We start from the raw sequence: 27,338 nt of genomic DNA, 5'->3' as shown, positions 1-27,338 counted from the left end.
ACTCAGAAACATTATTACTATTATTTTTTATTATTATTATTATTATTATTATTATTATTATTATTATTATTATTATTATGTGACTTGATGACCACTGCCATTAGTAATCAGTGCATAAATTAAAGCATTTGAAGAATTGACATCACTGCTTAGGGCACCAGATCTCTTGTACCTAATTTAGGGGATCAAGTAGGGTATTAGACTAATTTGGATGATAAGTGGTTTGAGCTGTCACAAAATCATTTATATATGATGTGTCAATAGATCAGAGCATGGGAAATCATCCAACTATCCAAGGACCAAGGATTAGAGATAAGTATTATTCATGCCAACCAATTATATATCTCACAAAAGAAACAGAGAATTGAAAAAGATGGCAGCAAACTGATTCTTATTTCATCAAAAGGAAGGTTTCAGTTACAAGGCTAAAATGTTAGTTATATCAAATAAAAATGTTTTTTTTTTTTAATCAAATTTTATAACTTGTGAAAAATGTAAAAGCATAATAAGAAATTTGATACAAATAATCAGAGTATCTTCCCCTATATATATTTATGAAGTATATCAGTATGTTACTATTATATAACCGTTGTCGATAGCTAATTAAAGGTTGCTCTCGTAGAAAGTTTTCAATTTGTAATCTTACAGTTACCAAGTCAACATCTTACCATATGTTTGTTATGAAGTATTTTGTTACTCATAATTTTATTCTAGCAACCCAATTGAAAAAGATTGATAAAGGAGTGTGCCGAGAGAGAGAGATTTGCTAGTATTATTAGAGATTTTGTAGTCAAAAACCTTGTAGTTTAATCTTCTCCCAACAAGTTGAATCCCCAACCCCAAGGACCCCCCACATCCTAGCCCGACAGAGCAAATAGGGCCAAATGTCGATGCACACAAGAGATCTACCCACTTTAGGTATAATCCCCACTAGGAGTGTAAATGAGCCGAGCCACTCGCGAACGGCCCGGTCAAAGCTCGGCTCGAGCTCGGTCAAAATCAAACTTCGAGCCGAGCTCAAGCAACTCGTTTAATAATCGAGCTCAAGCCAAGCCTAAATATTCTAGGCTCGTGAGTCGTCGAGCCGCTCGCGAGCCGTATAATATATAATATAACATAATATAATTATAATATATAAAAATAACAATTAAAAAGTTCAAAATCAAACTCGAACTCGAGTTCGAGCTCGAACAATCGAGCTGCTCAAGCCGAGCTTGAGCACCAGTACTCAAGCTCAATTGAGCTCGAGCTCGAGTCGAGATTCCATTAACGAGCTCGGCTCGGCTCATTTACACTCATAATCCCCACACTGCCTCTACTGAAATTCAAACCTTGGTCTCTTCTCCCAAATACTACCTATTGAACCTTGTAGTTTAATCTAAATGTACAAAAGAGAGAGACAGAGAGAGAGAGAGAGAGAGAGAGAGATTGGAAATATGAAAACAACGTGACAGTAGAAGAGATTCCATACAATACAATGCCAAAGAATGGGCTGGCAAAGATAATAAGCAAGATTGCCATTTTTGTGTGGGTGGAACTGTGAAACAAGTGTTTCTTGATTTTCGGCATTCACCCAAACAGGATTAAGTTGCTGCCATGAAAACGTTGTTTCAGCAAATCATAGTGATGCAGGCAGGACTGAGGAGGTAGTGCGCAAGGCAGTCACAGGAGGAAATTAAAGAACATGCTTTGGCTTCTAGTGCTTCCCGTGACAATGTATGTACACAACAGAGCATATCATATTTTCTTCTGCTGCTATGTATAATGTATATATACACTCCACTTTCAAGTTTCAACACTTTACCCTGCCTGCAACCCCATTTCACCTTCACATCCACACCCATCTGGATTAATGTACTCCACCTACAAAAAAGCACCACCAATAAACACAGCAGTTAAGTTTTACAGAAAGGACCACTTCTCTCTCTCTCTCTCTCTCTCTCTCTGCAACTCCAAAGAAAATTTTGCTTAACTTGACCAATAATTATGGCAGTGCAGGCATCATAAATCTGGGTAACATTCTTCAATGAAATCATAAGTTTTAATAAAGGTCTAATAATTGTAAGAAACCAAACATTTGCACTCAATTGCAATTTTACCCCAACCTTTCATTTTTTACAATTCATACCAACTTTTTTCATTTTCATCAAACCCAACTTCATAATAATCTTATTTTAAAAAAATTCCATCCAGAACATCTTTTTCCATGAAATTAGCAAATCCAACCCTCTTATTTATTTTTGGTCTTTTGGGATCATTATTTCTAAATTATATAGCACTCTTAGGAATGATAATAACTACAAAGGTAGAAAATAAGACTATTGTGAAGGCAGATTGAGTTAAAACTGACCAGATTTAAGAACCCACTAAAATTGCAACCAAGAAAAAAAACATTTCATATAAATTATAAAAATTAAAAGGTTTGCTAAATATGTAGTTGTTAGCAAAAGTTTGGCTTTTTATTGTTATTGGTTATTAGGCCTTTTCTAAGTTTGGAAATTAAAGATGAACAAATTGCCATTATGAAACTATCAAACGTTGTAATTAAGGCTGGTTTATTAGGGGTATACAGTTGGCCACTACCTCTGTGTTAACAATTTCTGTCAGAAGCCAGAACTTTGATGCATTGTACCTGCGTTCTTGTAAGCCCCATTAGTTGTCCTTCTCCACCTCACAGTAGTCTTGAGCCAATGATCTTGCCTCTGCTGATCTGAACCTTCAACAACCATTAGGGAACTCAATACAGAAAACTCCACATGACTTTAGAGTTGTCAAAACAATGCATAAGATAAATAGATTCCAATTTACTTTTTGAATAATAATTAGAACAAGTGATGTACTTTACCATAGCTGTTCTGCATTGTCAAATAAGATGCGAGTGCTGCAGGCCCTTTGAACACACTGAAAAGTTACGAACTGTCACGTCATTCACAAATTCACACAGCACGAAACAAGGATGGTCCCTCGCGTCAAGTAGTTTGAGGACAGGAGAGGCCTCCAAGCCCAGGGCTGGCTATCAGTTCCTCTCTGATGTGAGTACAACATGAAGAAAAAGAGAAATAAAATTACATCATAAAATGTAGCAAAAACTCATTCAATTTTATGATATGGCCTCAAACATGGGCACCACACTCAACAGGACCAGGTAACCTAGCACAACAAAGACTTGTTATAGAAAAAGTAATATGGATGAAATTTAGCATGCGTAAGATAAATTTCAGTCCACGCTTCATCTGTAACCTTTTTTTAAAAAAAATCTTTTTCTTAACATTTTTCAATGGCATAAATCAATTTGAGCTTATTGGGTAAAGCGCATTCTAGATCATAAGTCATTTCCTCAAGAAAAAAAAAAAAAAGATCATAAGTCATGAGGATGCCTCAATTACTATGCAAACAGAGTCTCTTAGAAGGTGGAAACTAATATGTACAAGGCAAAATAAATTAACTAAATCCCCCACAGAATGAAGTTTGAGGCAAATGGCTTTTTATTCTAGTATAAAGCTTTACAATCTACAATTTATATTTATAAATGCCCTAAAACAATTGGAAGATTCAAAACGTCGAAAAGATGGTCTTTATTGTAATGAAAGTAGGAATGTTTAGTAAGGTTTTTCCAAAGGCATCTGCTTGGATAACTTGATGGCTTGATGCATTACCATTCGTTATCCAGCAATCAAACCATTGCCCAATTTCCCCAATACTTCTTGTAAGGTTTTAGAAAACATATGAACTCCTTTGTGTTGCTCTGCTATCTATTGCTCACATACAAATAATAATTGTACTCAACCAAAAACAGGAGCCAATAATCAGACCTCTTTGACTGAAACTCAAGGTCAAGCTCATCAACAAAAGCAAGGAAGCTCTTCTAGCAGTGAAGAAACCTTAAGTTTTCTTTTTTAAAAAAACAAAAACCACAATAAACAAAACCGAAAAAAAAAAAAAAAAAAAAAAAAAAAAAAAAAAGAAGATGATGACTTTCTAAACTGCTGACATTAAATCACACACAGATTACAATTCAATGCAGATGTAAATGCGGTCAAGGGCCTGTAAGCAAAAGTCCTCAGTTGTCCCTTCAGTTCCACAACCACTCTGGATACGAAACCAGAGATTCAGAAATTGGAACGACATAAATAACTTGTAAATTCATCATAAGAGCTTTCAGTACAGGCAAACTGAACCACCAAAAAATTCAGACCCAAAATGAAGGTCATATCTAGAAAACCAATTGGTGGCTGTCAGGAAAGATAACTTCCCACAGAGAAAAGATAAATAAAGGTAGATATAAAATAATGAATTAGAAAAGGTAAATGTAGAAGGAAATTATGTTAAACATGGAAAAAATGCATGTGTGTGTGTATACAAACACAGATGTACACACATATTTATCTATATAGACATATGTTCCCTTAGTAGCAAAATATTTCTTCTGGATAATAAAACAAACAAGAATAAGGGCGCAACCAGAAATGATTTTTGCCAAGATATTTAGCAACAATTTATTGGATTCCTTCACAGAAGAAGAGCAGCAGAAACCGAAAAGATCCCAGATGCCAGTGTATGACTGGAAAAGGAAGACCAGGTGTCCTTTCAGCATCAAGTGTGGATTCATTATTTGAAATGATCTGGTCAAACATTAAACACCTGCAGAGTATTGTTGTCCTTTTAGTTAAGCTAAAGCATAGACAACAGACAGACAAGGCAGTTAACATGGAAATCAGATTTATGAGCTTATCAGCCCCCCCAGCTTAAAAAGAGGGCACTAAAGAAGCAGAAACCATGGCCCTGTTTCACTGTCAACAGCCTGGTGGTGGCAACAGTCTTCAGATTTCAACCTAATAAATAACAGGTGTGTCACTCCAAAGAAATCAAAACCCATAACTCTCACCGAGGTTTAGAGGAGATACACAACCACCACTTCTTCTCCAGGCAGCCCAAAAAAGTCAATAAACAAAAATGAATAAAATCGTGACACAATCTACACCATCAAGAGCCTCTACTTCAGGGAACAAGGAAGCAGGAATCAAGGAACCAAGAAGCAAGATTTTGAAGGGGAAAAGGGCGAGGTTGTATATCATCCAAAAATGCCTCCGGATGCTGCTTTGCTCGAAGGAAAAAGGGGCATAGCCGATTAGCCGCATAGAGACGCTGGTAACGTTTAACAACCAAGTTTCCAATGGTCTTTTTGTAGTTCCAGTTTATCAAAAATCATAGCAATTTGAATATATATATATAGGTCGGAAAACCAGAAGCTAGAACAAAAATATTGCTTGATGTTAATTCAATCATTATAGATTCCATGATTACAGCAATGCGGATGGAGTCATGGGGATGATATGTTGTACTCAACAATGATCAATGATCAATGCTCAACAGGGGTCAGATTTAATTGTACTGAAAACAAATGCAATAAATAATAATAATAATAATACAGTAATATGCAAATTTTGAATCCAGTTTATTTATGCATAATCACAGTAAACCAGACTTTATGCATAATCGCGTGAATGAAGGCCAATTTCATTTTTACTTACTGAAGCATAGCAAGAGCGCAGAGAAAGTTGTGAGGTTGTTCGTCGTCAAGAGAGGAGAGTCGGAGATGCCTACCCACCGAATTGGCTATACGGCTTTAAGGAGCAGCATCAATGGAGCTAACGGAAACCCTATGTTCCAATTTTCATTCTACTAATTACGTTTAAAGAGTGGAGATCAAAAGCGCATCTGGTGTAGTGGTATCATAGTACCCTCCCACGGTACTGACCGGGGTTCGATTCCCCGGATGCGCAGTTCACTACATATTTTTATGTGTTCCGCAGCTCTTTTTAGTCCTAAAATGGAAAATAAATGTGCACGAATGCATATAATTTCTCATCACATAATACTTTCAATCAACTTTATCTTTTTCCATCAATATCTGTTTTTTTGCCCCCACTCCATCACATATAGCATCTAAACATCATATGGCGTGCGATCATTTTAGACAAATCAACATAACTATTGTGTACTTTATCGTGTTATCTTACTCCATATTTTAGCCAATGAAGTTGCAACATACTAACTCATAAAATACGATTATAGCCAAGGATCTTGTTGTCCAATGGCACCAAGTTGCTCTCAATTGGTTGAGAAAGTAGTTATGAACAGATACTGCATTGTAATAGAGTCAATAGTATTCAAAAAAAAAAATACGATTATCATATTATACTAAACTTCTAACTTTTCGATTGGCGACGTGAGTGGGATTGAGGTCGACATCTCTCAGTCCGTTAATTGTACACTCATTCACAAAAAATGCATTTGGTGTAGTGGTATCATAGTACTCTCCCACGATACCGACCATGGTTTAATTCCTTAGATTCCTTAGATGTGTAATTCATTGTGTATTTGTTTTAGATCATATAGGATCTAAACATCATGTGGCGTGCGATCATTACTTTGAAAAAATCAACGTAACCAATTGTGTTACCTTACTACATATTTTAGTCAATGAAGTTGCAACATACTAACTCATAAATAAGGATTATCTTTTGATTGGTAATTTCATCAAGATGTTATACTAAACTTCTAACTTTTCGAGGGCGACGTGAGTAAGGCTGAGGTCGACATCTCTCAGTTTGCTAAGCGTACACTCATTTGCAAAAAAACACATCTGGTGTAGTGGTATCATAGTACCTTCCCACAGTACTGATCGTGGTTTAATTCCCTAAATGTCCAATTCATTGTATATATTTTTAGTGTTTTGTGTCCCTCTTTTTAGTCCTAAGATGGGAAAATAAATGTGCACAAATGCATATAATTTCTCATCACATAATACATTCAATCAACTTTATTTTTTTCCCATCAATATGCTTTTTGTCCCCACTACTCCATCATATATAACATCTAAACATCATGTAGTGGGTGATCATTACTTTGGACAAATTAACATAACTATTGTGTACTTTATCGTGTTACCTTGCTATATATTTTAGCCAATAAAGTTGCAACATACTAACTCATGTCATAAAATAAGGATTACCATTTGATTAGTAGTTTCATCAAGATGTTATACTAAAGTTATAACTTTTCGATTGGCGATATAAGTGGGGTTGAGGTCGACATTTCTCAGTTCGGTAATTGTACACTCATTCTTATCATAGATTATAATATATACTTTAATTCTCATTAATGATATCTTCACGTTATTCATTCATTCACTTATAATATTTGTTCATCTCCTCCACTCAGCTAGTTATGATTAACTAAGACAAGCCCGCATGGGCAGCTTAGTTGGTTATAGTGGTGAAGTTTGGGAAGAATGACTAGGGATCGAGTCTCACCAACGACAGTGTGGGAGCAACCTCTCAAAGTGAGGGAGGCTCCTTGTGCGCAGTAAGCAAAGATCTAGTCTAGGGGTGTGCGGGGCCCTTGGGGTCTAGCCTCTGTGGTTCAGTTGAGTTACCATGATTTCCCCCGGCAACGGCGCCATAAGGAATCGCTTTAAGGGGTTAAGCACGAGTTCATACAATGTTTGAAAGCTAACCAATAGATAATTGAGTGTTTCATGTTCAAACAACTATAATGATAACAAGTGAATTTAAAGATAATAGATGAAAGAAAGATTAATTGAACCAAACAACCTTACATAGAATACCCTTTGTAGTCTAAAGTTTAAGTTATGCAATTCCAAACGTCAAACTTGGGGAAATGGTGTAAGTGCCAACGTCACTCTCGTGATCAATTGGACTATCAACTAATCCGAAGTCTCATTCTCATGGCAACTTGGCTAGATGAGGCAATTCAACAAACACTTTACGTGCTCATTTCCTTCAAAATCTATTTTCTCAAAGGAAAGTAAGAAATATGAAAGATATGGCTATGGTGTAACCCTATTCTCATAGGTGATTCACCAATTCCAAATATCTCTTGCATAATTTGGCCATAACTATGAAAGAGTCCATTCAATTTCATCCAATTCATAACCAAGTTCAATATGAAGGCAATACAAAACTTAATTTATGCAATTCAATTCACATTGGAATCTATACAAAGAAATTCAATCCAAATCCCTAGATATGTTTAACTACTCATGATTAAAATGTAAAACTATAAGCAATTGAAGTAATAAACATAGAATTCAAAACTTCAAGAAATATAAATGCAAAAATATGAAGACATCAAAGTCTATATCAGAAGGAAAAATGGTCAAAATAAGCCTGCAAACCGGACTTCCGTCATTGGGCGAGATTTTGGAAAGTTGTGTGCAAATTTCCTAATCTATTTCTATTGAGCTTCAACTATAAAAAGCCCATTTTGTTCAACCCTAGGGCATTACGCTAAGTTTTGGAGACAAGAAAGAAGAGAATTAAGAGTTACGAGGTGTCTTGGGAAGCAAGAAAAAAGCTAGGGAGATTTGGGAGAATCACTTGGTTTATTCTTTTACTCTTTTTCTATTACTAGTAAACTCTTTATTATTGCTATGTATTGCATATTAGTCATGTGTGGCTAAGTTTTCTTAGACATTATTGGGTAAAAAATGTTTATGAACCTGTGTGCATGTGCTCTCAAATTCTTTAATATATTAATATTTGGGTTTTATACTTGTGTTGCAATTGTGGTTTATGTTGTTGATGCTTGTAATTAGTGGTCATAGTTACTTGTTTCATAGCTTTCTTTGTGTCATAACGGGAGTTAGGCATAATTTAGGGCACACACTTAACTGTTGCACATTGGGAGAGGGCAAATTATATTGGTTAAGGAGTTTAATTATTGATTATTGCACATCGGGAGATGGCAGTAGTTAAAAGTTTATTTTGAATGTTTGTTCTTACATTGTTGAGTGTTTATATCACGAGAGTGAATAATCACTTGTTTTATGTTAGAGATAGAGATTACGGGAGTAACTATTTCCCTTGTTACATTCTAACCCTTGTTTAAACCCATATTTAATATTGCACATTAGATTGACACTAGGTGATTAAATATTTGAATCCCAAAAATTTCATATTCTTCCTATTGTTTTCACAAACTTGAATACCTTGTTTTCCTTTAATTGTGATGGATTTAATTAACCCGGGGTAGACCCGAATTACTAAACCCGATAGATAAGGGATTGGAAAAGACGTTGAATGCATGTCGCGGAGACACCTTTGTATTGATAATGTTTTCAGGAGAATTACAAGGTAAATATGGTAATAATAAATAGGAAGTAGATGTCCTAACAAGACAAGGATGCGCCCTTTTATACTAAATAGTTCTCCCAACCGACCCCAAGAGAATAGGGCGGGCGGTTGGATCTTAGTTGACCGAGTCACGCGGGGAGGCCCTGGTGGGGTCCCCAACTGAGGTCCTCGCAGTAGTCCCTGCCCGAAGTCCCCGCAGTAGTCCTTGGTCCACGCAGTAGTCCTTGCCCGAGGTCCACGCTGGGGACCCCGATGGGGTCCCCAAGGCCTCTTGTGTCACGCCGCCACCCCGGGTCGGATTGTGCCCCGCATCCATTCTCCTAATATATCCATCATGAGTCCCCCACTCTCTGAGTTGCGAGTCTTCGTCAACGAAAGAGAGTAGCTCGAGTATAAGGTCGACACGCCTCGCCTCCTTCCTCTTTGGCCGACTTCTGAGGTCGTCCCCAACTGGGGTCCCCATAGCAGGCCCCACCCGAGGTCCACGCCGGGGACCCCGTTGGGGTCTCCAAGGCCTCTCGTATCACGCCCCCACCCCGGGTCGGATTGCCCCGAAACCATTCTCCTAATATATCCATCATGAGTCCCCCACTCACTGAGTTGCGAGTCTTCGTCAACGAAAGAGAGTAGCTCGAGTATAAGGTCGACACGCCCCGCCTCCTTCCTCTTTGGCCGACTTCTGAGGTCGTCCCCAACTGGGGTCCCCATAGCAGGCCCCACCCGAGGTCCACGTCGGGGACCCCGTTGGGGTCTCCAAGGCCTCTCGTATCACGCCCCCACCCCGGGTCGGATTGCCCCGAAACCATTATCCTAATATATCCATCATGAGTCCCCCACTCTCTGAGTTACGAGTCTTCATTAGCGAAAGAGAGTAGCTTGAGCCGAAGGTTGACCCCAAGCCCCTGGGAAAATTTCTGCCCCACCTCCTGCTCCGGAACTCCTCCTCCGCAAGAACACTTAACAAGTCTTGGACTCCTTGGCATCGTGTATGAGACTTTGATTCCTGAGTTCACTTTACTTCTTTCGTGCGCTTTCCTTGATGGATCGTCTTGGGCGAGCCCCTGAGGTGGCCTCCAAGATGCGTCCTCCTCTTGGGCAAGCTCATGAGGTAGCTTCCTTGTTAGAGAGAGTCGGGCTCTAGGCCACCCTTAGCCGAGGCTTCCCCGGCCGAGGTCACCTCTAGCCGGGACTACCCCAACTAAGGTCGCCTTGGGAGGGCTAAGTTTGAGTCCCCGTGCGCCCTCATTGGTCGTGTTTGACTTCGGTTGATGAATATCCTCGTTGCCTCGACCCAGACTCGGAGTTTGGGCTCTACTTAGTGGTTCCGTCGGGGTTGGTACGTGAGGTCGTACCTCGTGCCCCCTTAGGGTCGCCTTGGGAGGGCTAAGCTTGAGTCCCCGTGCGCCCTCCTTGGTCGTGTTTGACTTCGGTTGATGAATATCCCCATTGCCTCGGCCCAGACCCGGAGTTTGGGCTCTACTTAGTGTAAGCCCGTCGGCCCCAAGTCACCGGACTTGGGCCGTTAAGCTCTTCCGTCGGGGTTGGTACGCGAGGTCGTGCCTCGTGCCCCCTTAGGGTAAGCCCGTCGGCCCCAAGTCACCGGACTTGGGCCGTTAAGCTCTTCCGTCGGGGTTGGTATGCGAGGTCGTGCCTCGTGCCCCCTTAGGGTAAGCCCGTCGGCCCCAAGTCACCGGACTTGGGCCGTTAAGCTCTTCCGTCGGGGTTCGTACGCGAGGTCGGGCCTCGTGCCCCCTTAGGGTAAGCCCGTCGGCCCCAAGTCACCGGACTTGGGCCGTTTAAGCTCTTCCGTCGGGGTTTGTACGCGAGGTCGGGCCTCGTGCCCCCTTAGGGTAACCGAAGAGGCTGGATGGGTACCTCCACCCCTCCCGGAATAGTGAAAATGAGTCCATGACGAAGTTTTACTACGTTTATTGGAGCTGAAGGGCGGCGGGCCACCTTACAAGATATATATATTGGAAATACCACGCTTGTCGTGGTAGGCCTTAGCTTGGCGTTGGTGATTCTCGGCGCGGAGGTCCGGTGGTTGCCCTCGTTGAGGCAGGGGTCATATTCTTCTGCCTGATGGGAAGGTATTGCTACCTCGGAGGAGGTCCGGGCTTCAAAGTCGTAGAGCGAGGAGAATGGGGTCTCCCCGGTGGCCCTCCTCGGGGTATAGGTCGCGTAGCAGGGTGCCGTTGTAGACCCTTCCGCAAAGTGTGTCCTTGAGGAGTAGGCAGGTTGGGGACCTCCTTTTCACGAGCTTGGCCTCCCCCTTTCCTGGGGGGAGGACGCCTGTCTTCTTGTACTCCTTAAGGTGGTCGAGCCAATAGGGAGCTTGAGCTTGCAAGGGGAGTGCCAGGTAGGCCTCCGAACTGGATTTCCTGGGGTTCTTCACCCAAGCTATCTTGGAGGTGTGCTTGTGGTTGAGGTCTAGGGGTTGGACTGGGTAGGTCCCCTTGCGTCGACCTCCTCAATGTCTGATCTTGCCTCGTTGTGGTATAAGTAGAGTAGCAGGGTGCCGCCGTAGGACCTCTTATAGGTTCTTTCGCTAGGTAGTAGTGAGCGGGGGCGTCCCCCCTATACTACCGTTAGGGAAAGCCAAGGTCGGGGTCGGCGCGCACGACCACGACCATGGGTTAATAACTCCTCTTCTTGCTAGGCGAGGTTGGATTGGCGGAGGTGGGGTAGGCACACCTCGGGTGGGCTCAGGACCGACCCACGTACCTCCTTGGAGCCCCTCCGCGAGGCGGGCCAGCGTCATGGAAGCTTGTTCAAGGGCCACCGCCTCCTCCTAGAAGAGAGCGAGATTCGGAGGAGGGGCGGCGGGGGTCCCCGACGTGCCATTGCGGTGGTTGGGTGCTTGGGTCGCTGCGCCCTCTCGGGGAAAGCGGAGGTGGGGTTGGCACCCTTCGGGTGGCCTCCGGGCCGACCCACGTACCTCCTTGGAGCCCCTCCGCGAGGCGGGCCAATGTCACTGAGGCCTGCTGAAGGGCGGCCGCCCCCTTCTGGAAAAGAGCTAGATTTGGAGGAGGACGGGGGTGCCGGCGCACCATTGCGGTGGTCGATGGGGTGATCTCTAAGGTCACTCGCGACCTCAAAGAAAGCACTCGTTGACTAGTGGTCCCGTTGAGGCCCTCGGGCCGCTACGCCCCCTCGAGGGTGCCGGAGGCGGGGTTGGGGCCCCTTGGGCAGCCCCTGGGCTGACCGGAACACTTTCCTGGAGCCCTCGCCGAGGCGGTCCAATGTCATTGAGGCCTGTTGAAGGGCGGCCACCCCCTCCTGGAAGAGGGTAGGATCCGGGGGAGGACGGGCGGCTGTTGTGTCGTTGCAGTGGTTGTTAAGGCGGTCTCTGAGGTCACCCGCCGACCTCAAAGATAGGACTTGTGGCTGACTAGTGGTCCCGTTGAGGCCACCCCTAGTCGGGGAGGCACGGGTGTTACGGGAGCCGCGAGAGTTGGACCTCGATCTTGCCATAGTTCGTGGAATATGGAGCACGCTCGAGCTTGTATGTCAACTCTCATCAAGAGCACCAATGATGGATTTAATTAACACGGGGTAGACCCGAATTACTAAACCCGATAGATAAGGGATTGGGAAAGACGTTGAATGCGTGTCGCGGGGACACCTTTGTATTGATAATGTTTTCAGGAGAATTACAAGGTAAATATGGTAATAATAAATAGGAAGTAGATGTCCTAACAAGACAAGGATGCGCCCTTTTATACTAAATAGTTCTCCCAACCGACCCCAAGAGAATAGGGCGGGCGATTGGATCTTAGTTGACCGAGTCACGCGGGGAGGCCCCGGTGGGGTCCCCAACTGAGGTTCTCGCAGTAGTCCCTGCCCGAAGTCCCCGCAGTAGTCCTTGCCCGAGGTCCACGCAGTAGTCCTTGCCCGAGGTCCACGCTGGGGACCCCGATGGGGTCCCCAAAGCCTATCGTGTCACGCCGCCACCCCGGGTCGGATTGTGCCCCGCATCCATTCTCCTAATATATCCATCAAATTGTTTTAATCAATCATCCATGTCTTTCATTAGGATTAACTTCACAAGAATATATTAGTAGCTAGTGCTTGATACGCTCTATTTCCCTGTGAATTGATAACTCGATATTCCGGGTAATTGTTTGGGGTAAGAGAAATATACTGCAATCAATGGTGTATATATAATAAATCTTACTCTTATGTAATAAATTAAATTATACTAAAAAATCATGTACGGAAAATTGAACTAAGAAAGTGTTGGTAAGTATTGAAGTCGAGAATTTTCAGTTCATTTTATTCGTTTCTAATCCGTCAAACAATGCATAACCCGTCAAACGGGTCAGCTAAGACCCACCTCGTCAAACTTCCGGGTCTAGTCCGACCCATCAAACGGTGCACGGTAGTAGAATTGGACCATTGGGTTGAAAGTTGAAACAGCCACGTACTGTGCAATTATACCAACGGAATCAAATTCCATCTCAAGATTCTTCCAATCCAACGGCTAAAAATCATCTTAGCCTCGCGATTCGTGTAACATCTCCCAGGGCCATACATATATAAAGGCCCACTTTCTATGCATGCGGTGTTGAGAAATTTAAATATTTTGCAGAGCAATTGAAGCCGAGAGAAGAAGAAAAGATGAGGCTGTTGAAAGTGGCGACGTGTAATTTGAACCAATGGGCTATGGATTTCGACTGCAATATGAAGAACATAAAGGATTCGATTTCTAGGGCTAAAGCGGCGGGAGCTGTGATCAGGCTCGGCCCCGAGCTCGAAATCACTGGCTATGGCTGCGAGGATCATTTCCTCGAACTCGACACCGTCTCTCATGCGTAAGCTTCTTTGAAACTCGCTCGTATTCAGAAATTTCCAGATTGTTAGAACTGAGCTGAAAAGTAAGTGAAGTTTAGTTACTCAGTCAAAGCTGTGTATACTGAAACAAGTCTGCGTCCCATTAGAATCAAGATAACCTTGATAAACAAGGAGATGTTAATTTTTCGACTCAAGAAGTTTTGTTCTTATATTGGTGTATTAAAATGTTACTTTAATCTGCATAGTAAATTATTGATTTACGCTACCTTCAGTTTTTAGAAAGGATGCTCATGTTCTAGCAAATTTGCAGGTGGGAGTGCTTAAAAGAATTACTACTAGGTGATTGGACAGATGGCATATTGTGTAGTTTTGGAATGCCTGTTGTCAAAGGGTCAGAGCATTACAACTGTCAAGTATTTTGTCTTAACAGGAAAATATTAATGATACGACCCAAGATGTGGCTAGCAAATGATGGAAACTACAGGGAACTTCGATGGTTTACGGCATGGAAGAGAAGAGATCTTGAGGATTTTCAGCTCCCAAGTGAAATTTCTGAAGCTTTGTCTCAGACAACTGTGCCATTTGGCTATGGCTATATCCAGTTTTTAGACACGTAGGTTATGTCTATCCTTTCTATTTTTCTTCACAGTGATATTAAATATTCATAGATTTTGGTCTAAGATTTTAATTTCACAAAAGTTATGAAATCCAAAAAATTTCAATTCATAGACTGTTTCTGAGAGACTTCTCTGCCCAAATGCTTCTGAACATATAACCAAAACAATGCCTGATTTATAGTAGCATTAAATCTAGTCCAAAGTGAGGCATTTGGTTAACAGGCACCAAACTTTTGACAGAGCTGACATATCTAACATGTTGGAATAAATGTTTCCCTCAGAGCTGTTGCAGCTGAAGTTTGTGAGGAACTTTTTGTACCTTCACCACCCCATGGTGAACTTGCATTGAATGGCGTTGAAGTGTTTATGAATGCAAGTGGAAGCCATCATCAATTAAGAAAGCTTGATCTTCGCATTCGTGCTTTCATAAGTGCCACACACACACGGGGAGGAGTGTACATGTACAGCAATCAACAAGGATGTGATGGTGGTCGGCTTTATTTTGGTAATAGCATGCAACCTATTTACTTTTCAGTTTTTTGTTTTGATTAAACTTATTGATATTTCTTTGTAAGATTTTAGTTCCTTATTTTAGTGCTTTTTACTCACTCTACTAGCATTTCTGCCCTATGGAATTAGGAAAATGTCGTAGTTGATTATTTTTTGTTCTGCAGATGGATGTTCTTGTGTGGTTGTCAATGGAGATCTTTTAGCTCAAGGTTCACAATTTTCTCTGAAGGATGTTGAAATGGTGTTTGCTGAAATTGACCTAGATGCGGTATGGTGCAAACTCTTAATTGAAAAAATTACAGCATGGGTTTACATTGTAAAAACATGCCTTTTCCTGTGCCTAAGTTCTTATATTCTGATTTTGCATTGCCAGTAACTTGTATGATACAATGCATGAGACACATTCATTATATTCATTTGCTCTTTTCCATTCTTCAAGTACTGTTGTATTTTGTTATTTGTTTCTTTTGTATGGTTCTTAATGTAAAAAATGGCATTTAAATTATTTATTATTTTTGTGAATAATGAGGTGCCATGGAACTTGGACCTCCCTTCTTACATTGTAATTAGAAGTCACGGATTTATTTGATAAGAGTTCAGAAGGAATTGAGGTAGCATTTTGATTTATCACTTGCTAGCACTCATCTGGGTTTCATGAGTAGCTATGGGAGACATTCAAGATTGTCATGTATTTAGTGATATGCCTAAAATGCATATTCAGTATAGTTTTTACTAGATAAATCAGTATAGTTTTAAAAAGCTAAATAAAGCTTGATTATTGTTGTTTTTATTTTACAAAGTTATACTAGTTGAATGTTTCTACCTAATGTATGATTCTAAAACATCTTGCTTTTCTGTTATGTTGCAGTCGGAATACATTATTTATCTGCTGTTTATTAATATATCATTCTGTTAGCTAATCGATTACCAATTTTTCCTTTTGCTTTATATGCTAGGTTGCTAGTCTTAGAGCATCTATCAGTAGTTTTCAAGAGCAGGCTAGTTGCAAACCAAAAGTTTCTGCAGTAGTTGTTGCTTACAAGCTTTGCCAATCCTTTAATCTCCAAAGGTCACTATCTAGTCCTCTTAAGGTAATAGGACCTCTTGCTATCTTGTTAAAAGTCCATTACATTTGTTTTTTCTTGTAATGTTTCATCTCTCTGTTTGCTCAAATGTATTTTTTCTTTTCATCTAGCAATTCTAGTGGTTGTCTAAGCTAATTGGCTTGTGCTACAATCAGCCTTGTTTTAGCTTCCTCAATCAACACTTTGCATAGTCAGCTTTGCTTACTGTTTGTAGATTAGGTATCACTCCCCCGAGGAGGAAATATCTCTTGGGCCTGCTTGCTGGCTATGGGATTATTTAAGAAGAAGTGGTGCATCTGGTTTTTTGCTCCCACTTTCAGGTGGTGCAGATAGTTCCTCTGTTGCCGCAATAGTTGGATCAATGTGTCAGCTTGTAGTTAAAGGTACTTTAATCTCCCTTAGTCCCTTTTCATCTGAACATGAATCTCATATTATTTTATCACCCCATTTTACAGTCTAACTGAATAGTCTTTGGTGAGAAGTATGCTTTTAATGAGAAAAGTTGTGCTAAACTTGTTTTTACTACTGGAGTTGAGCTTGAACATTTCAAAGGTTTGTTTAATAAATGAGCTGGTCCAAGTTGAGCTCACTTGAATCATATAATGTTAGTGAATATTATATGCATTATATGTATATATAATTTGTTCTATGGTATAAATATAATGTACAAAAAATTCATTTAATTTTGGAATTTTATTTGAATTCTTGAGTTTGGTTTGACCTGTTTAAGTAAGTGAGCCGAGTTTGAAGATTAATGTTTTTTTTTTTTTGGGTAATAAATTTGAGGGACAGGGAATTGAACTTGAGATCTCTTGTACTGAGTCTTAGGCTGACACCATGGACTACAATAACATTAATGTATGCTCACTTTTTGAAAGACCCAAGCTTCAATAGCAGGGTCAACTGCTCAGCTTGACTAACTCAGCCTAGTGAAAATAAATCAAAGTGGTTTGAGAAGTTTCTTCGCTAGGCATTAGGCAACCAGGCCTCCCAATTAATGTAGACCTGCATGACTGTAGAATGTAGAAGTACTTATTAATAAGAAAAATGCATGTGATGCAGAAATTGCAAATGGGGATGAACAAGTCAAAGCTGATGCTATGCGAATTGGCCATTACACTGATGGAAAGTTCCCAACAGATAGCAAAGAATTTGCTAAACGGATATTTTATACAGTTTTCATGGGATCTGAAAATAGGTATGCTTTTAAGACTATGGTGCCTTTGCACCTTAACTTACTACGTATTTAAGAGTTCATGTGTTAAACATCTAAGTTTCTTATCTAATATAATGATATTGGATCTGGATTAACCTAGGTAATTTTGAATTTTGATAAATTTACAGTTATACTTGCCAAAAAAATATATATATATATTTACAGTAATAAATCTTTGCAGTTGCTTGCAAAATCCCAACTGGACTTGGAATTAATTTATACATCCTTGTTTTGGTCAAGCAATTCTGTATTAAACCCCCACTAAAACATCATATATTTATTTTTGGTAAGTAATGATTTGAGTCATTAAAAAAAGAAAAGGCATCTAGGAGATGCTTAAAGGAAGAACAAACTATAAAGAAAGTCAATAACACTATAACAGTAACAATATTTATTATTTATGAACTGAAACCAATTAGGGTGGAAATGTTGGCAGATGAACTAGGACAGAGCCAACTCTACTTTGTGCTTTAATATAAATGACCCTTCAATTAGGAGACAGTGTGAACTGAAATTACTTCCAAATTTGGTGCAGTACATCTTTGACTCAAAACTCTTGGAATTCATGTTTATCTGCTTTCCTTTCGATATGTTCGGGACAACCAGTCCATTGATTAGTAAATTAATTTTCTATCAAAATAAATGCATAAAAACCATCATCTAGATCAAGTTGTAAGTACTAATCAAATATAGCAACAATGGTCCTGTCAATTAGGTTATAGTGGCACCAGAAAATGAAAGCAAAACTGTCAAGGGTCTTCTTTTTTTTTTTTGAATTTTAGAATTCATTGTTTCAAACAGCCCTCATCTTGGTGATTCTGTGTAATGTTTACAATAGTTCTGAAGCCACCACATCTAGGGCAAAGCTTCTGGCCGATGAAATTGGATCATGGCATCTTAATGTTAGCATAGATGCAGTGGTCTCTTCTCTGATCTCTTTGTTTCAAACACTTACCGGGAAGCGTCCACGCTATAAGGTATAATGGTTGAAACTTCATTTTTGTTGTTTATTAACTAAAAGATATCTTAATAGCAAGTATATATTTTGGCCAATAGATAAGTTGGAATTGATTGGATGTTCAAGCATTCTGGGAGAACCATTTTTAGTTCACTTATTTGACTAAGGGACCTTCTTTATTTGACAATATTGACTTACTGATTCTTCATTTCCAGGTAGATGGGGGATCAAACACTGAGAACTTGGCACTGCAAAATATTCAAGCTCGAGTCAGAATGGTCCTAGCATTCATGCTAGCATCACTCCTTCCATGGGTTCATAGTAAACCAGGTTTTTATTTGGTTTTGGGTAGCTCCAATGTAGATGAAGCATTGCGTGGTTATCTAACAAAGGTGAACCACATTCTTGTTTTATTTATTTTGGATGGCCAGAATCACCTGTTAATACTCCATATTAAGTACATAAAAATGGCATGCACTTAATATTATTGGAAGCAATGTACCAATGTAATTTTAACTGTCTGCATGTTGCAGTATGATTGCAGTTCAGCTGATATAAATCCAATTGGAAGTATCAGTAAGACGGATCTTCGAACATTTCTGAGATGGGCAGCCATTCATCTTGGTTACTCATCCTTGGCAGAAATTGAAGCAGCTCCTCCCACTGCTGAATTGGAGCCTATACGATCCAACTATAGCCAGGTCTTAGTTTTGGCACACTAGTTTTTTAGTCATTTGTTCTGGATACTTCTTTCCTGGTCTTTTGTCACAGTTATGGGTGCATCTATTGGTCATACCTGCATTTTATTTATTCATTTTGAAATCCATATCTGCATTTTATATGTTCATTGCTACTAGAAGGTTTTTCTTGACTGCTTGTTGAATGTAAGAACAACAGTTCCAATCTGAATATGAGTACATATCTGATAAGAGTTACATTATGTGAAGTCTGATGCTATTTATGTGAAACAGCTGGATGAAGTGGACATGGGAATGACATATGACGAACTCTCAGTTTATGGAAGAATGCGCAAGATTTTCCGCTGTGGGCCTGTATCAATGTTTAAGGTTTGCCCCTTTATATGAAGTATATTTTGAACCTTATTTTGTATTTCACAACTATTATTTGCATCACGATCACGAATTGAAATTGGCTCTGCAGAATCTCTGTTACAAATGGGGTACAAAGTTAACGCCAAAGGAGGTGGCTGATAAAGTAAAGTATTTCTTCAAGTACTATTCCATTAATAGACACAAGATGACTGTGTTAACACCTTCATACCATGCTGAGGTACCTCTCTTCTTTAGAGCAGATTTCGGAACATTAGCCTGCATTTACTTCTATTCTCCGGTTTAATTTCTTCCGTTAGTAAATGCACTTGTAATTTCCCGCCTAGTCTATAACTCCATAGGCCACTGAATACTCGAACCGTTTTGCATCGTGCAGAGTTACTCACCAGAGGACAACAGGTTTGATCTTCGACAGTTTTTGTACAATGTCAGATGGCCTTACCAGTTCCGCAAAATCGATGAACTTGTGAATGAGCTTGATGGTGACCGGGTTGCCATCACAAAATCAACTGCCCAGGAAACGGCGGATGTCACTACAGATGGTGGCATGGGTGTTGTGGCAGCAGGTGCAGGCAACCCAAGAGCTGGTGTTTAGTTTCAAATTTTCAATTATCTGAACCTTAACTCCCTAAAGCTTGCACTTATCGGTTCTCAGTCATTTCATTCCGGTTAAAGATTTGACCATACTCTTTGCATCCTGATACAGTGTAACATGTATTTACAGCATTTCTACTCCCTTGGTTGAAATAATTATTACATTGATCAAATGGGGAACCAAAAGTTCTTTGTTTCTTGAATAAAATCATCTCTCTAATTTCCACATCTTAAAATTAACTGGGTTCACAATTTTTATTTTTATTCTTTTTGGAGTGACTAGAAACCTACAGTAATTACCCGAGGGTGTGCACTGGTCACTAGGAAATCCCATCTTGTGATATTAGCCGGCAAAGTACAAAAATTGTTCATAGCTGATCGGTTCAAATCATGAAGGTTAATATGTCACTTTCATTAAGAGTTGGATCTGTAACCTTGAGATTATCGAGTAAACGATCAATTTGGTTAAAAATTTAAGCTCATATATTTAATTTGCAATATTATACTCCGGAGTTCCTACTGAAAATGTATGGACCCTATTAAGTTGTGGTCTATATTCACCTCTTGCTAGTTGCTACTACTGTACCGAGAAACATTTTTAATTTTTAATAATTAGAAAAATAAAAAATCAATTTTCAGAAAAGGAATTGTGATGGGGATTTCACCTGAACATCTCGCAGTTACTAGTGAACAAACTCTGTTATAGGCAGTTTCTTCCGCCTTTCTTGAGTTTCTTGTCCAATTCAGTTATATAAGTACGGGCACTCTTAAAGAAAATCCATTTGTACAGAGAAAGAAGCATTGAAATCTCCTTAACAATGGCGATCGCTTCGCCGTCCGCTCCGAGATTCTCGTCGTTCTGCTGCTGTAGGGTCGGGTCGGCCCGCGCAGCTGGTTCCGTAGGAACGGTAGGATTATTGCCGCCGATCCACACTCGGTTCCCGGCTCGGAAGTTGACGTTGTATTCAAGGCTCGACTCGTCTTCCTCCGCGTCTTCCAATGACCCCGACGGCGAACTCCGCTACGAGCTGCAGCACGGCGTACCGACGCACCCTCACCCTCACCGGCGGGGTACGCCGGTGTTCGTGACCCTTCCGGTGGACGCCGTCAGCTCGCCCTCTGGGCAGATGACAAGGAAGAAGATCATGAAGCATTCGTTCACGGCGCTGAAGACGATGGGAGTGGAGGGAGTCGTGATGGAGGTGTGGTGGGGGCTGGTGGAGAGGGAATCGCCTAGGGTTTACAATTGGCAGGGTTATTTGGAGATTGTGGCGTTGGCGAAGCGCATTGGCTTGAAGGTTCGAGCTGTAATGGCGTTTCATCAGTGTGGCACAGGGACCAATGATCCCTTCTGGTTGGTACCATTTCATCGTTTTACGATTTATCCGGTTTCCCAGTTCCTATAATATCTAGATTCTAGTATGCATAAATACATAATAAACCAATTCAATAGATTATAAATCTCTGGTTGATGGGAACTGTTGTATTTCTAATAATTTCTTATAATAGCATTTCCTAATCATGCTATTGAGTTAACTTACAAGTGAAATAGCATCAAGATTTACAATAGTTTATGGATTTCAGATTAGTGATTTGGGGAGTTAGTTTTTTTGTTATTTTGTCTTATCATTGCATAGCTATGTAACTGTATTTCCCATTGCAAGCACGACGATTGCTCTCTAGTGGGGGAAGGCTTGCAATGTTGGTGTTTTTCATTGACTATTATGAGAAGTGGTGAACTTAGTGACAACATTAGGCTTACTGGAGATTTTATAGTCCTACAAAAGTTCTTGTCTGGCAATCAAAGTAGAGAAAAGAATGATTCACTTTCAGTGGAACTTGCATGTAAGTAGGGGAAGTAAACTCTGCTCTTGCTGACTAGGGTAACTCTGCCGAACTACTCACCTCCTTAGCTTTGGAATTACAGCTACTTTTTAGAAGACCCTTTAAGCACTAGTGCAGTGAATATCATTGGGTTTCAATTACTAGCCATGAACTAGTGAAAGTTGTTCAAGCTTAATATCTAAAGTCTAGAACTCACACACATAGTCAATTGAAACACTTGGATTTATGGATTTCAGATTAGTGATCTTGGCAAGTAGTTTGATAGCTCTTTCTTATTTGGCCTTATCCTTGGATTAGTTAACTGTGTTTCTCCGTGGAAAGCTGTTTATTGTTCAATGACCTATCAGTATGCAATTGATATGTCTCTTGACTCTAGAAGCAGGATCTTAGAATGCTACTATATGCTCAAAAACCAACATTCTTTGGGGGTGACCCGCAGCCACTACCCGGGGGTGTGCACGACTGCACGGGGTAAACCCTACCTTGTGACGACCCTAGCTGGCAAAGGACCACAAGTAGGTAAACCAACCTCGGTTGCCCATAGCTACCAGCTCAAACCAAGAGTGCCGGGATTCGAACTTGTGACCTTGTGGTTACAAGTTTGCATCCTTAGCCATCTTGGCTAGGGTTACCCCAAAACCTAGGCTGATGAGTGGTTTTGGTTGGCCATGTCATATTAAGCTAGTTCTAAAGTCCACAAGTCTTTTAGACCACCTTTCACTTGTTATCTTTTTGTGGTTGAATGCTCAAAGACATGCAACAATTTTTTACTATAGTTTCCAAACTGTCTTTGGATTTCTTTTTAACTATCAATTTCTGTAATATGGTGTGATTGGTCATCTTTGATTCTACTATTATTTTATGGATAACAAGCCTTGAATGCCCTGTTGATTTATGGATATTCCTTTGAGGGCCAATAAATCTCAAGTTAAAAGAAATGCAGGAACTCCAAAGTGAAATGTGACTTTCAGAACTGAAAAATTAATTGTCTATAAGCTCCTGGTTCTGATTTGCTTGTAAAAACCAACCTCATTTTTCAGAGTTCATTGTATCAATGACAGTATTAAACGCATTTAATTACTTGCTTAAAAGTTGAAATCCTTGAGCATTCCTCTCTTTAATGTGCTATGTTATTATGTGCGTTGAACCTAAAATTTGCAATTGCTTTTTCTGCAAGGGTTCCTCTTCCTAAATGGGTGCTAGAAGAAATGGAGAAGGATCCAGATTTAGCATATTCAGACAGGTTTGGGAGACGGAGCTTGGAATATATTTCCCTAGGATGTGATGTTCTGCCTATTTTGCATGGACGATCACCAGTTCAAGCATATACTGATTTTATGAAGGACTTTAAAGAAATCTTCAAGGCATTCCTTGGAACCACCATAACTGTAAGATGCTTGGTGTCATGCTTTTACGCAGATTTCTATTATGATACCTAGAAAAGATCTCTTAGATTGATCATGATATGATTCACAGGGGATTCAAGTTGGAATGGGTCCCGGCGGTGAGTTAAGATATCCTTCATGCCCTCCAAAAAAGCTAACAAGCGCATGGCGCTCGCGTGAACTTGGTGAATTCCAATGTTATGATAGGGTATGAAGCAAACAGTGTTGTTTATCCTTGGATTTTCAGAGTGAATGATACCCATCTCGATCTCCTTGAGTCCTAAGACTTGATTATTTTCTTCTTGATTGGCAGTATATGCTGGCATCTCAGAATGCTTGTGCTGGAGAAGTAGGTATGCGTGAATGGGCAAATGGTGGCCCTATTGGTGCTAGCAGTTTGATGCACGACCCAGAAAGCACAGAATTTTTCAGAAGTGATGGTTCTTGGAACACAGCATATGGAGATTTCTTCCTACAATGGTACTCGGGGATGCTGTTGCTTCATGGGGAAAGGATTTGCAAGGAAGCAGAGAGCATTTTTAGGGGTTTTGAAGTGGATTTGAGTGGTAAAGTGGCGGGGATCCATTGGCACTATGGTACTCCATCTCACCCATCAGAACTAACAGCTGGTTATTACAATACTTCAATTAGAGATGGATATTTACCAATTGCTCGCATGTTCGGTAGATATAGATTCACCATATGTTGTCCATGTTTCGAGATGAAAGATGCACATGAGCAAAAGATAAATCCAGTGAGCAGTCCCGAAGGTTTACTTAGACAACTTTTACTTGCTGCAAGATTCTGTTATCTTCCCCTGGTGGGTGAAAATTCGGCCACCAGTTTGGATGACCAATCATTCGAACAGGTGTTAAAGATGTCAAAATTCTACTCAGATGGTGTTCCATTCGAACATGTGTTAAATATGTCAAGATTATACTCAGATGGTCTGGAAACACCGTACTTTTCGTTCAACTTTGTGAGGATGGACAAGCACTTTTTTGATACTCGGAATATTGCAAGTTTTACCCGGTTTGTGAAACAGATGTCAGACACGAATAATATTCGAGCCAAGTTAAGTTTCGGGGATGGTGATATGCGGGTTTCATCTTCCTCTTCAGGCGCAGCAGCTAACATGAAAGCAGTTTTCGCGTAGGACAAGGACCCCAGGAACTAGTGATTCATTGTTGTGGAATCTGTGAATTGCATCAGTATATTCTTTTGATTTGTAGTAAATGTTCTTCTGTGCATTGTATTGGGTTTTCCATTTCATACTGAATGGAGCAAAGAACAGTCTGGTTGTAGTGTAGAACAGTCAACAGTGCCTTCCAATGATTTTGAGAATGGATGGCTGCCTCAGCTCCTAATCACTCTTTTAGCCTTTAATCTCTGTCGTATGCTTACTCAGTATGTATATACAAATATAAAAAAATTACTCCTTAATACACAAGTGGATGCTTTTTTGTGCAGAATGCAGACGAGGCCGTCTCTTAATTGCATAAAAAACAGTGAAAGAACAAGTACAGAAAGAGGAATCATAATCATATGTCAAACATGTGTTTGTGAAAATGGAAAATTTTGCATTAGTATAATTTATCAATCCTTGGTATAATTATTATTTTTTATTTACGTTTAAACTAGCCTTCACTATCAGAAGATTTTTGGTAGAATGATTGATCAGTCCAAAGATGTATAGAAAAAAGGAGAAAATGATTCTCATTCTTTACTCTCATTATTTTTTATTTCAACACTTATAATGCAACCCACATGAAAAATAATTTATAATAGAACTCTAAAAAAAATGTAGTAAGCTAAAATATTTGTGGAGTCCAACTTGTACATATATTCCATATGAGTTCTATTATATGAACTCTCAAATCTCACTCTCTAAATGTAACTTCTTGATATGACTGGCATGGATAAACTATTTTTTTTTTATGTGGATCCTAATACAAGTGTCTATATCAACATTTTGTGCGTGGAAATAAAACTTGGAAGTAAAAAATGAGAGTATAGATAGTATTTTCCATTCCATATATTATATATTCTCAATACTCGTTTTCCCTCCTTTAGCAAAGTACTCCGTATTTGAAAAGAAATCTCCCCATCATTTAATTACAATAATTTATATTATGTATGCAGAAACTTCTATAATGTGGTGTTGAAAGATAGGATCCCCACACCGGCCTGACAGAGCATCTAGGAGGATATAAATTATGGTAACTTAATTGAACCATAGAGACTAGACCACTAACAAGGAACCCCCTCACTTTGAAAGGTTGCTCCCACACTGCCGCTGGTGAGACTCGATCCCTGGTCATTTTTAGAGATGACAATGTGCCCCGTTCCCGCTGGGGATCACCGTCTCCGTAGGGGAAGGGGAAGGGGACGGGAACGGGGAACTTGTGAAATTTCCCGGTGGGGACGGGGACGGGAACTGGGAACTTGTGAAATTTCCCGGTGGGGACGGGGACAGGAACGGGAACACCCCTCCGCGCCCAGCCACGCCCCGTCCCTGAACACTAATATATATATATATATATAAGGGATTAGGTGCATTTGAGGCTTCTTATGCGGTTGTGCGGGTGGACGCACGTTAAACATTAATCTGACGCACTTAAAGTACACAACATACGCACATTAAGCACACAAACAAAACACATTCAGAACACAATCTCACGCATGTTAAGCATAAATCTCACACATGTTAAGCACAAGTCTCACGCATGTTAAGTACAAAAACACACGCACCTTAAGTTTTAAAAACAACAACTCACATCAAGTATACACTCATGCACATTAAGTACAAAACTCACACACCTTAAACACACGACTCACGCACATTAAGCACAAAACTCACGCATATTAAGATTCGTATTTGGATGGGTCATCGAGGAAGGAGAAGGTCTCGAATCCACCGTTCGCCAAGCAAACGTTCGCAGCAAGCTTATCTTTGTAAGAGCATGCTCCATTGTCCTCCGATGGGCTCGAGGGGGCAGGGTGGGTTCTCTTTCAAGGGTTGTAGCGGGTTCTCCGTCGATAGAAGCAGGCTAGGCATCAGACATAACGATTTCATCTCCTTGTGGTTCTCATCCTACTGTCGCTGGTGCTTCGCTTCTCATCGCCTCGTTGGTGCAGATATTTAGAAGTTCGCTGGGTGCTGGCTGTTCACCAGTCTCCGGTGGAGTGTCTGTAGGGATGGTCATGACTTCGTCTGGACCATCGCATTCCTTGTCTTCGACTTCTTAATCTTCTTGGGTTGCCGGCGGAGTTTTCCGAGGGAGCGTTTTCCATTGTTTCTCTCTCTAAACACTAAATTAGTTTATCGTATAAGTAATTTACCAAGATGGAATGACTACACTACCCCTCTACTTAACGCAAGTAATTTACCAATATGGAATGACTACACTACCCCTCCAAGTGTCTTTTTAGTCCAAATTAAAAGTCAAGGATCAATTTTGGAAAATCGCAATAGTAAGAGCACCATTGATGGAATTAACTTTTCTAAAAATCTATTTAATCCCTTTAAGATGTGTTGTGAGTAAATATATTTTTTTTAAAATTTGAGGTTTTTTGATGAACCCGCGCTGGTCTATTATATTTCTGTGATATATATATATATATATATATATATATATATATATATATATATATATATATATATATATATTTTATTATTATTTTTTTTAAAATCAAATTTATTATAAGTTCCTTCAGGTTCTATTTTATCCATTCCTATATTGATCAGGAAATGGCTATATATCATTAGAAAATTTCCTAAACTTCATATTAGGTGTGCATTAGATTTAATGCTCATGTCTCCCTAATGAATGCCGTTGTTTACACCCCTCCCTTCTGTGTTGCTATTTGCACCACCCTTTGACCAAATATGATATAAAGTATCATTGAAAATGTAAAAAGGTGGTAAATTATAATAAATATATGGGTGGTGCAAATAGTCTAATGGGTGGTCAAAATACTATTTGCACCACCCTATTAAAACTGCATTTATGAGGTCAAAATTTAATTCTTAAAAAAAAAAAAAAAAAAAAAAAAAAAAAAAAAAAACGAAGAACACACCATCGCCTTCTCCGGTGAGAAGGCGA

At 40.1% G+C, this 27,338-nt stretch overlaps 2 protein-coding genes, 1 long non-coding RNA gene and 1 other non-coding gene across 5 annotated transcripts; 3 read left to right on the top strand and 1 right to left on the bottom strand.

Moving 5' to 3' along the window:
* Positions 1-750: 750 nt before the first annotated feature.
* LOC109165170 lies at positions 751-5,519 on the bottom strand. Its single transcript, XR_002051498.1, has 6 exons — positions 4,910-5,519; positions 4,462-4,832; positions 2,841-3,027; positions 2,584-2,716; positions 1,366-1,863; positions 751-798 (listed from the first exon to the last, which is right to left on the bottom strand). It is a non-coding gene; the product is annotated as an uncharacterized LOC109165170 (long non-coding RNA).
* Positions 5,520-5,712: 193 nt separating this feature from the next.
* TRNAG-CCC lies at positions 5,713-5,783 on the top strand. The gene has a single exon. It is a non-coding gene; the product is annotated as a tRNA-Gly (tRNA).
* Positions 5,784-13,645: 7,862 nt separating this feature from the next.
* Positions 13,646-20,176, top strand: LOC109165166 (glutamine-dependent NAD(+) synthetase). Its single transcript, XM_019313815.1, has 13 exons — positions 13,646-13,972; positions 14,263-14,565; positions 14,851-15,074; positions 15,244-15,347; positions 16,036-16,170; positions 16,379-16,547; positions 17,227-17,362; positions 18,219-18,357; positions 18,554-18,730; positions 18,872-19,039; positions 19,310-19,405; positions 19,500-19,628; positions 19,785-20,176. Exons 1-13 carry the CDS (start codon positions 13,779-13,781, stop codon positions 20,001-20,003), a joined length of 2,193 nt encoding a protein of 730 aa, XP_019169360.1. The 5' UTR covers positions 13,646-13,778; the 3' UTR covers positions 20,004-20,176.
* A 437-nt stretch (positions 20,177-20,613) lies between these two features.
* LOC109165167 (beta-amylase 1, chloroplastic-like) lies at positions 20,614-24,622 on the top strand. Of its 2 annotated transcripts, XM_019313817.1 has the most exons (5): positions 20,614-21,356; positions 23,025-23,235; positions 23,324-23,440; positions 23,546-24,131; positions 24,180-24,622. In XM_019313817.1, exons 1-5 carry the CDS (start codon positions 20,821-20,823, stop codon positions 24,386-24,388), a joined length of 1,659 nt encoding a protein of 552 aa, XP_019169362.1. In that variant the 5' UTR covers positions 20,614-20,820; the 3' UTR covers positions 24,389-24,622. The 2 variants fall into 2 exon arrangements, with proteins under 2 accessions (XP_019169362.1, XP_019169361.1); XM_019313816.1 differs by having other exon boundaries at positions 23,546-24,622.
* The last annotated feature ends 2,716 nt before the right edge of the window (positions 24,623-27,338 follow it).

Source organism: Ipomoea nil, unplaced genomic scaffold (genome assembly GCF_001879475.1).
Source record: "Ipomoea nil cultivar Tokyo-kokei standard unplaced genomic scaffold, Asagao_1.1 scaffold3069, whole genome shotgun sequence".
NCBI lineage: Eukaryota > Viridiplantae > Streptophyta > Magnoliopsida > Solanales > Convolvulaceae > Ipomoea > Ipomoea nil.
This window is presented reverse-complemented; position numbering and strand designations above follow the sequence as displayed.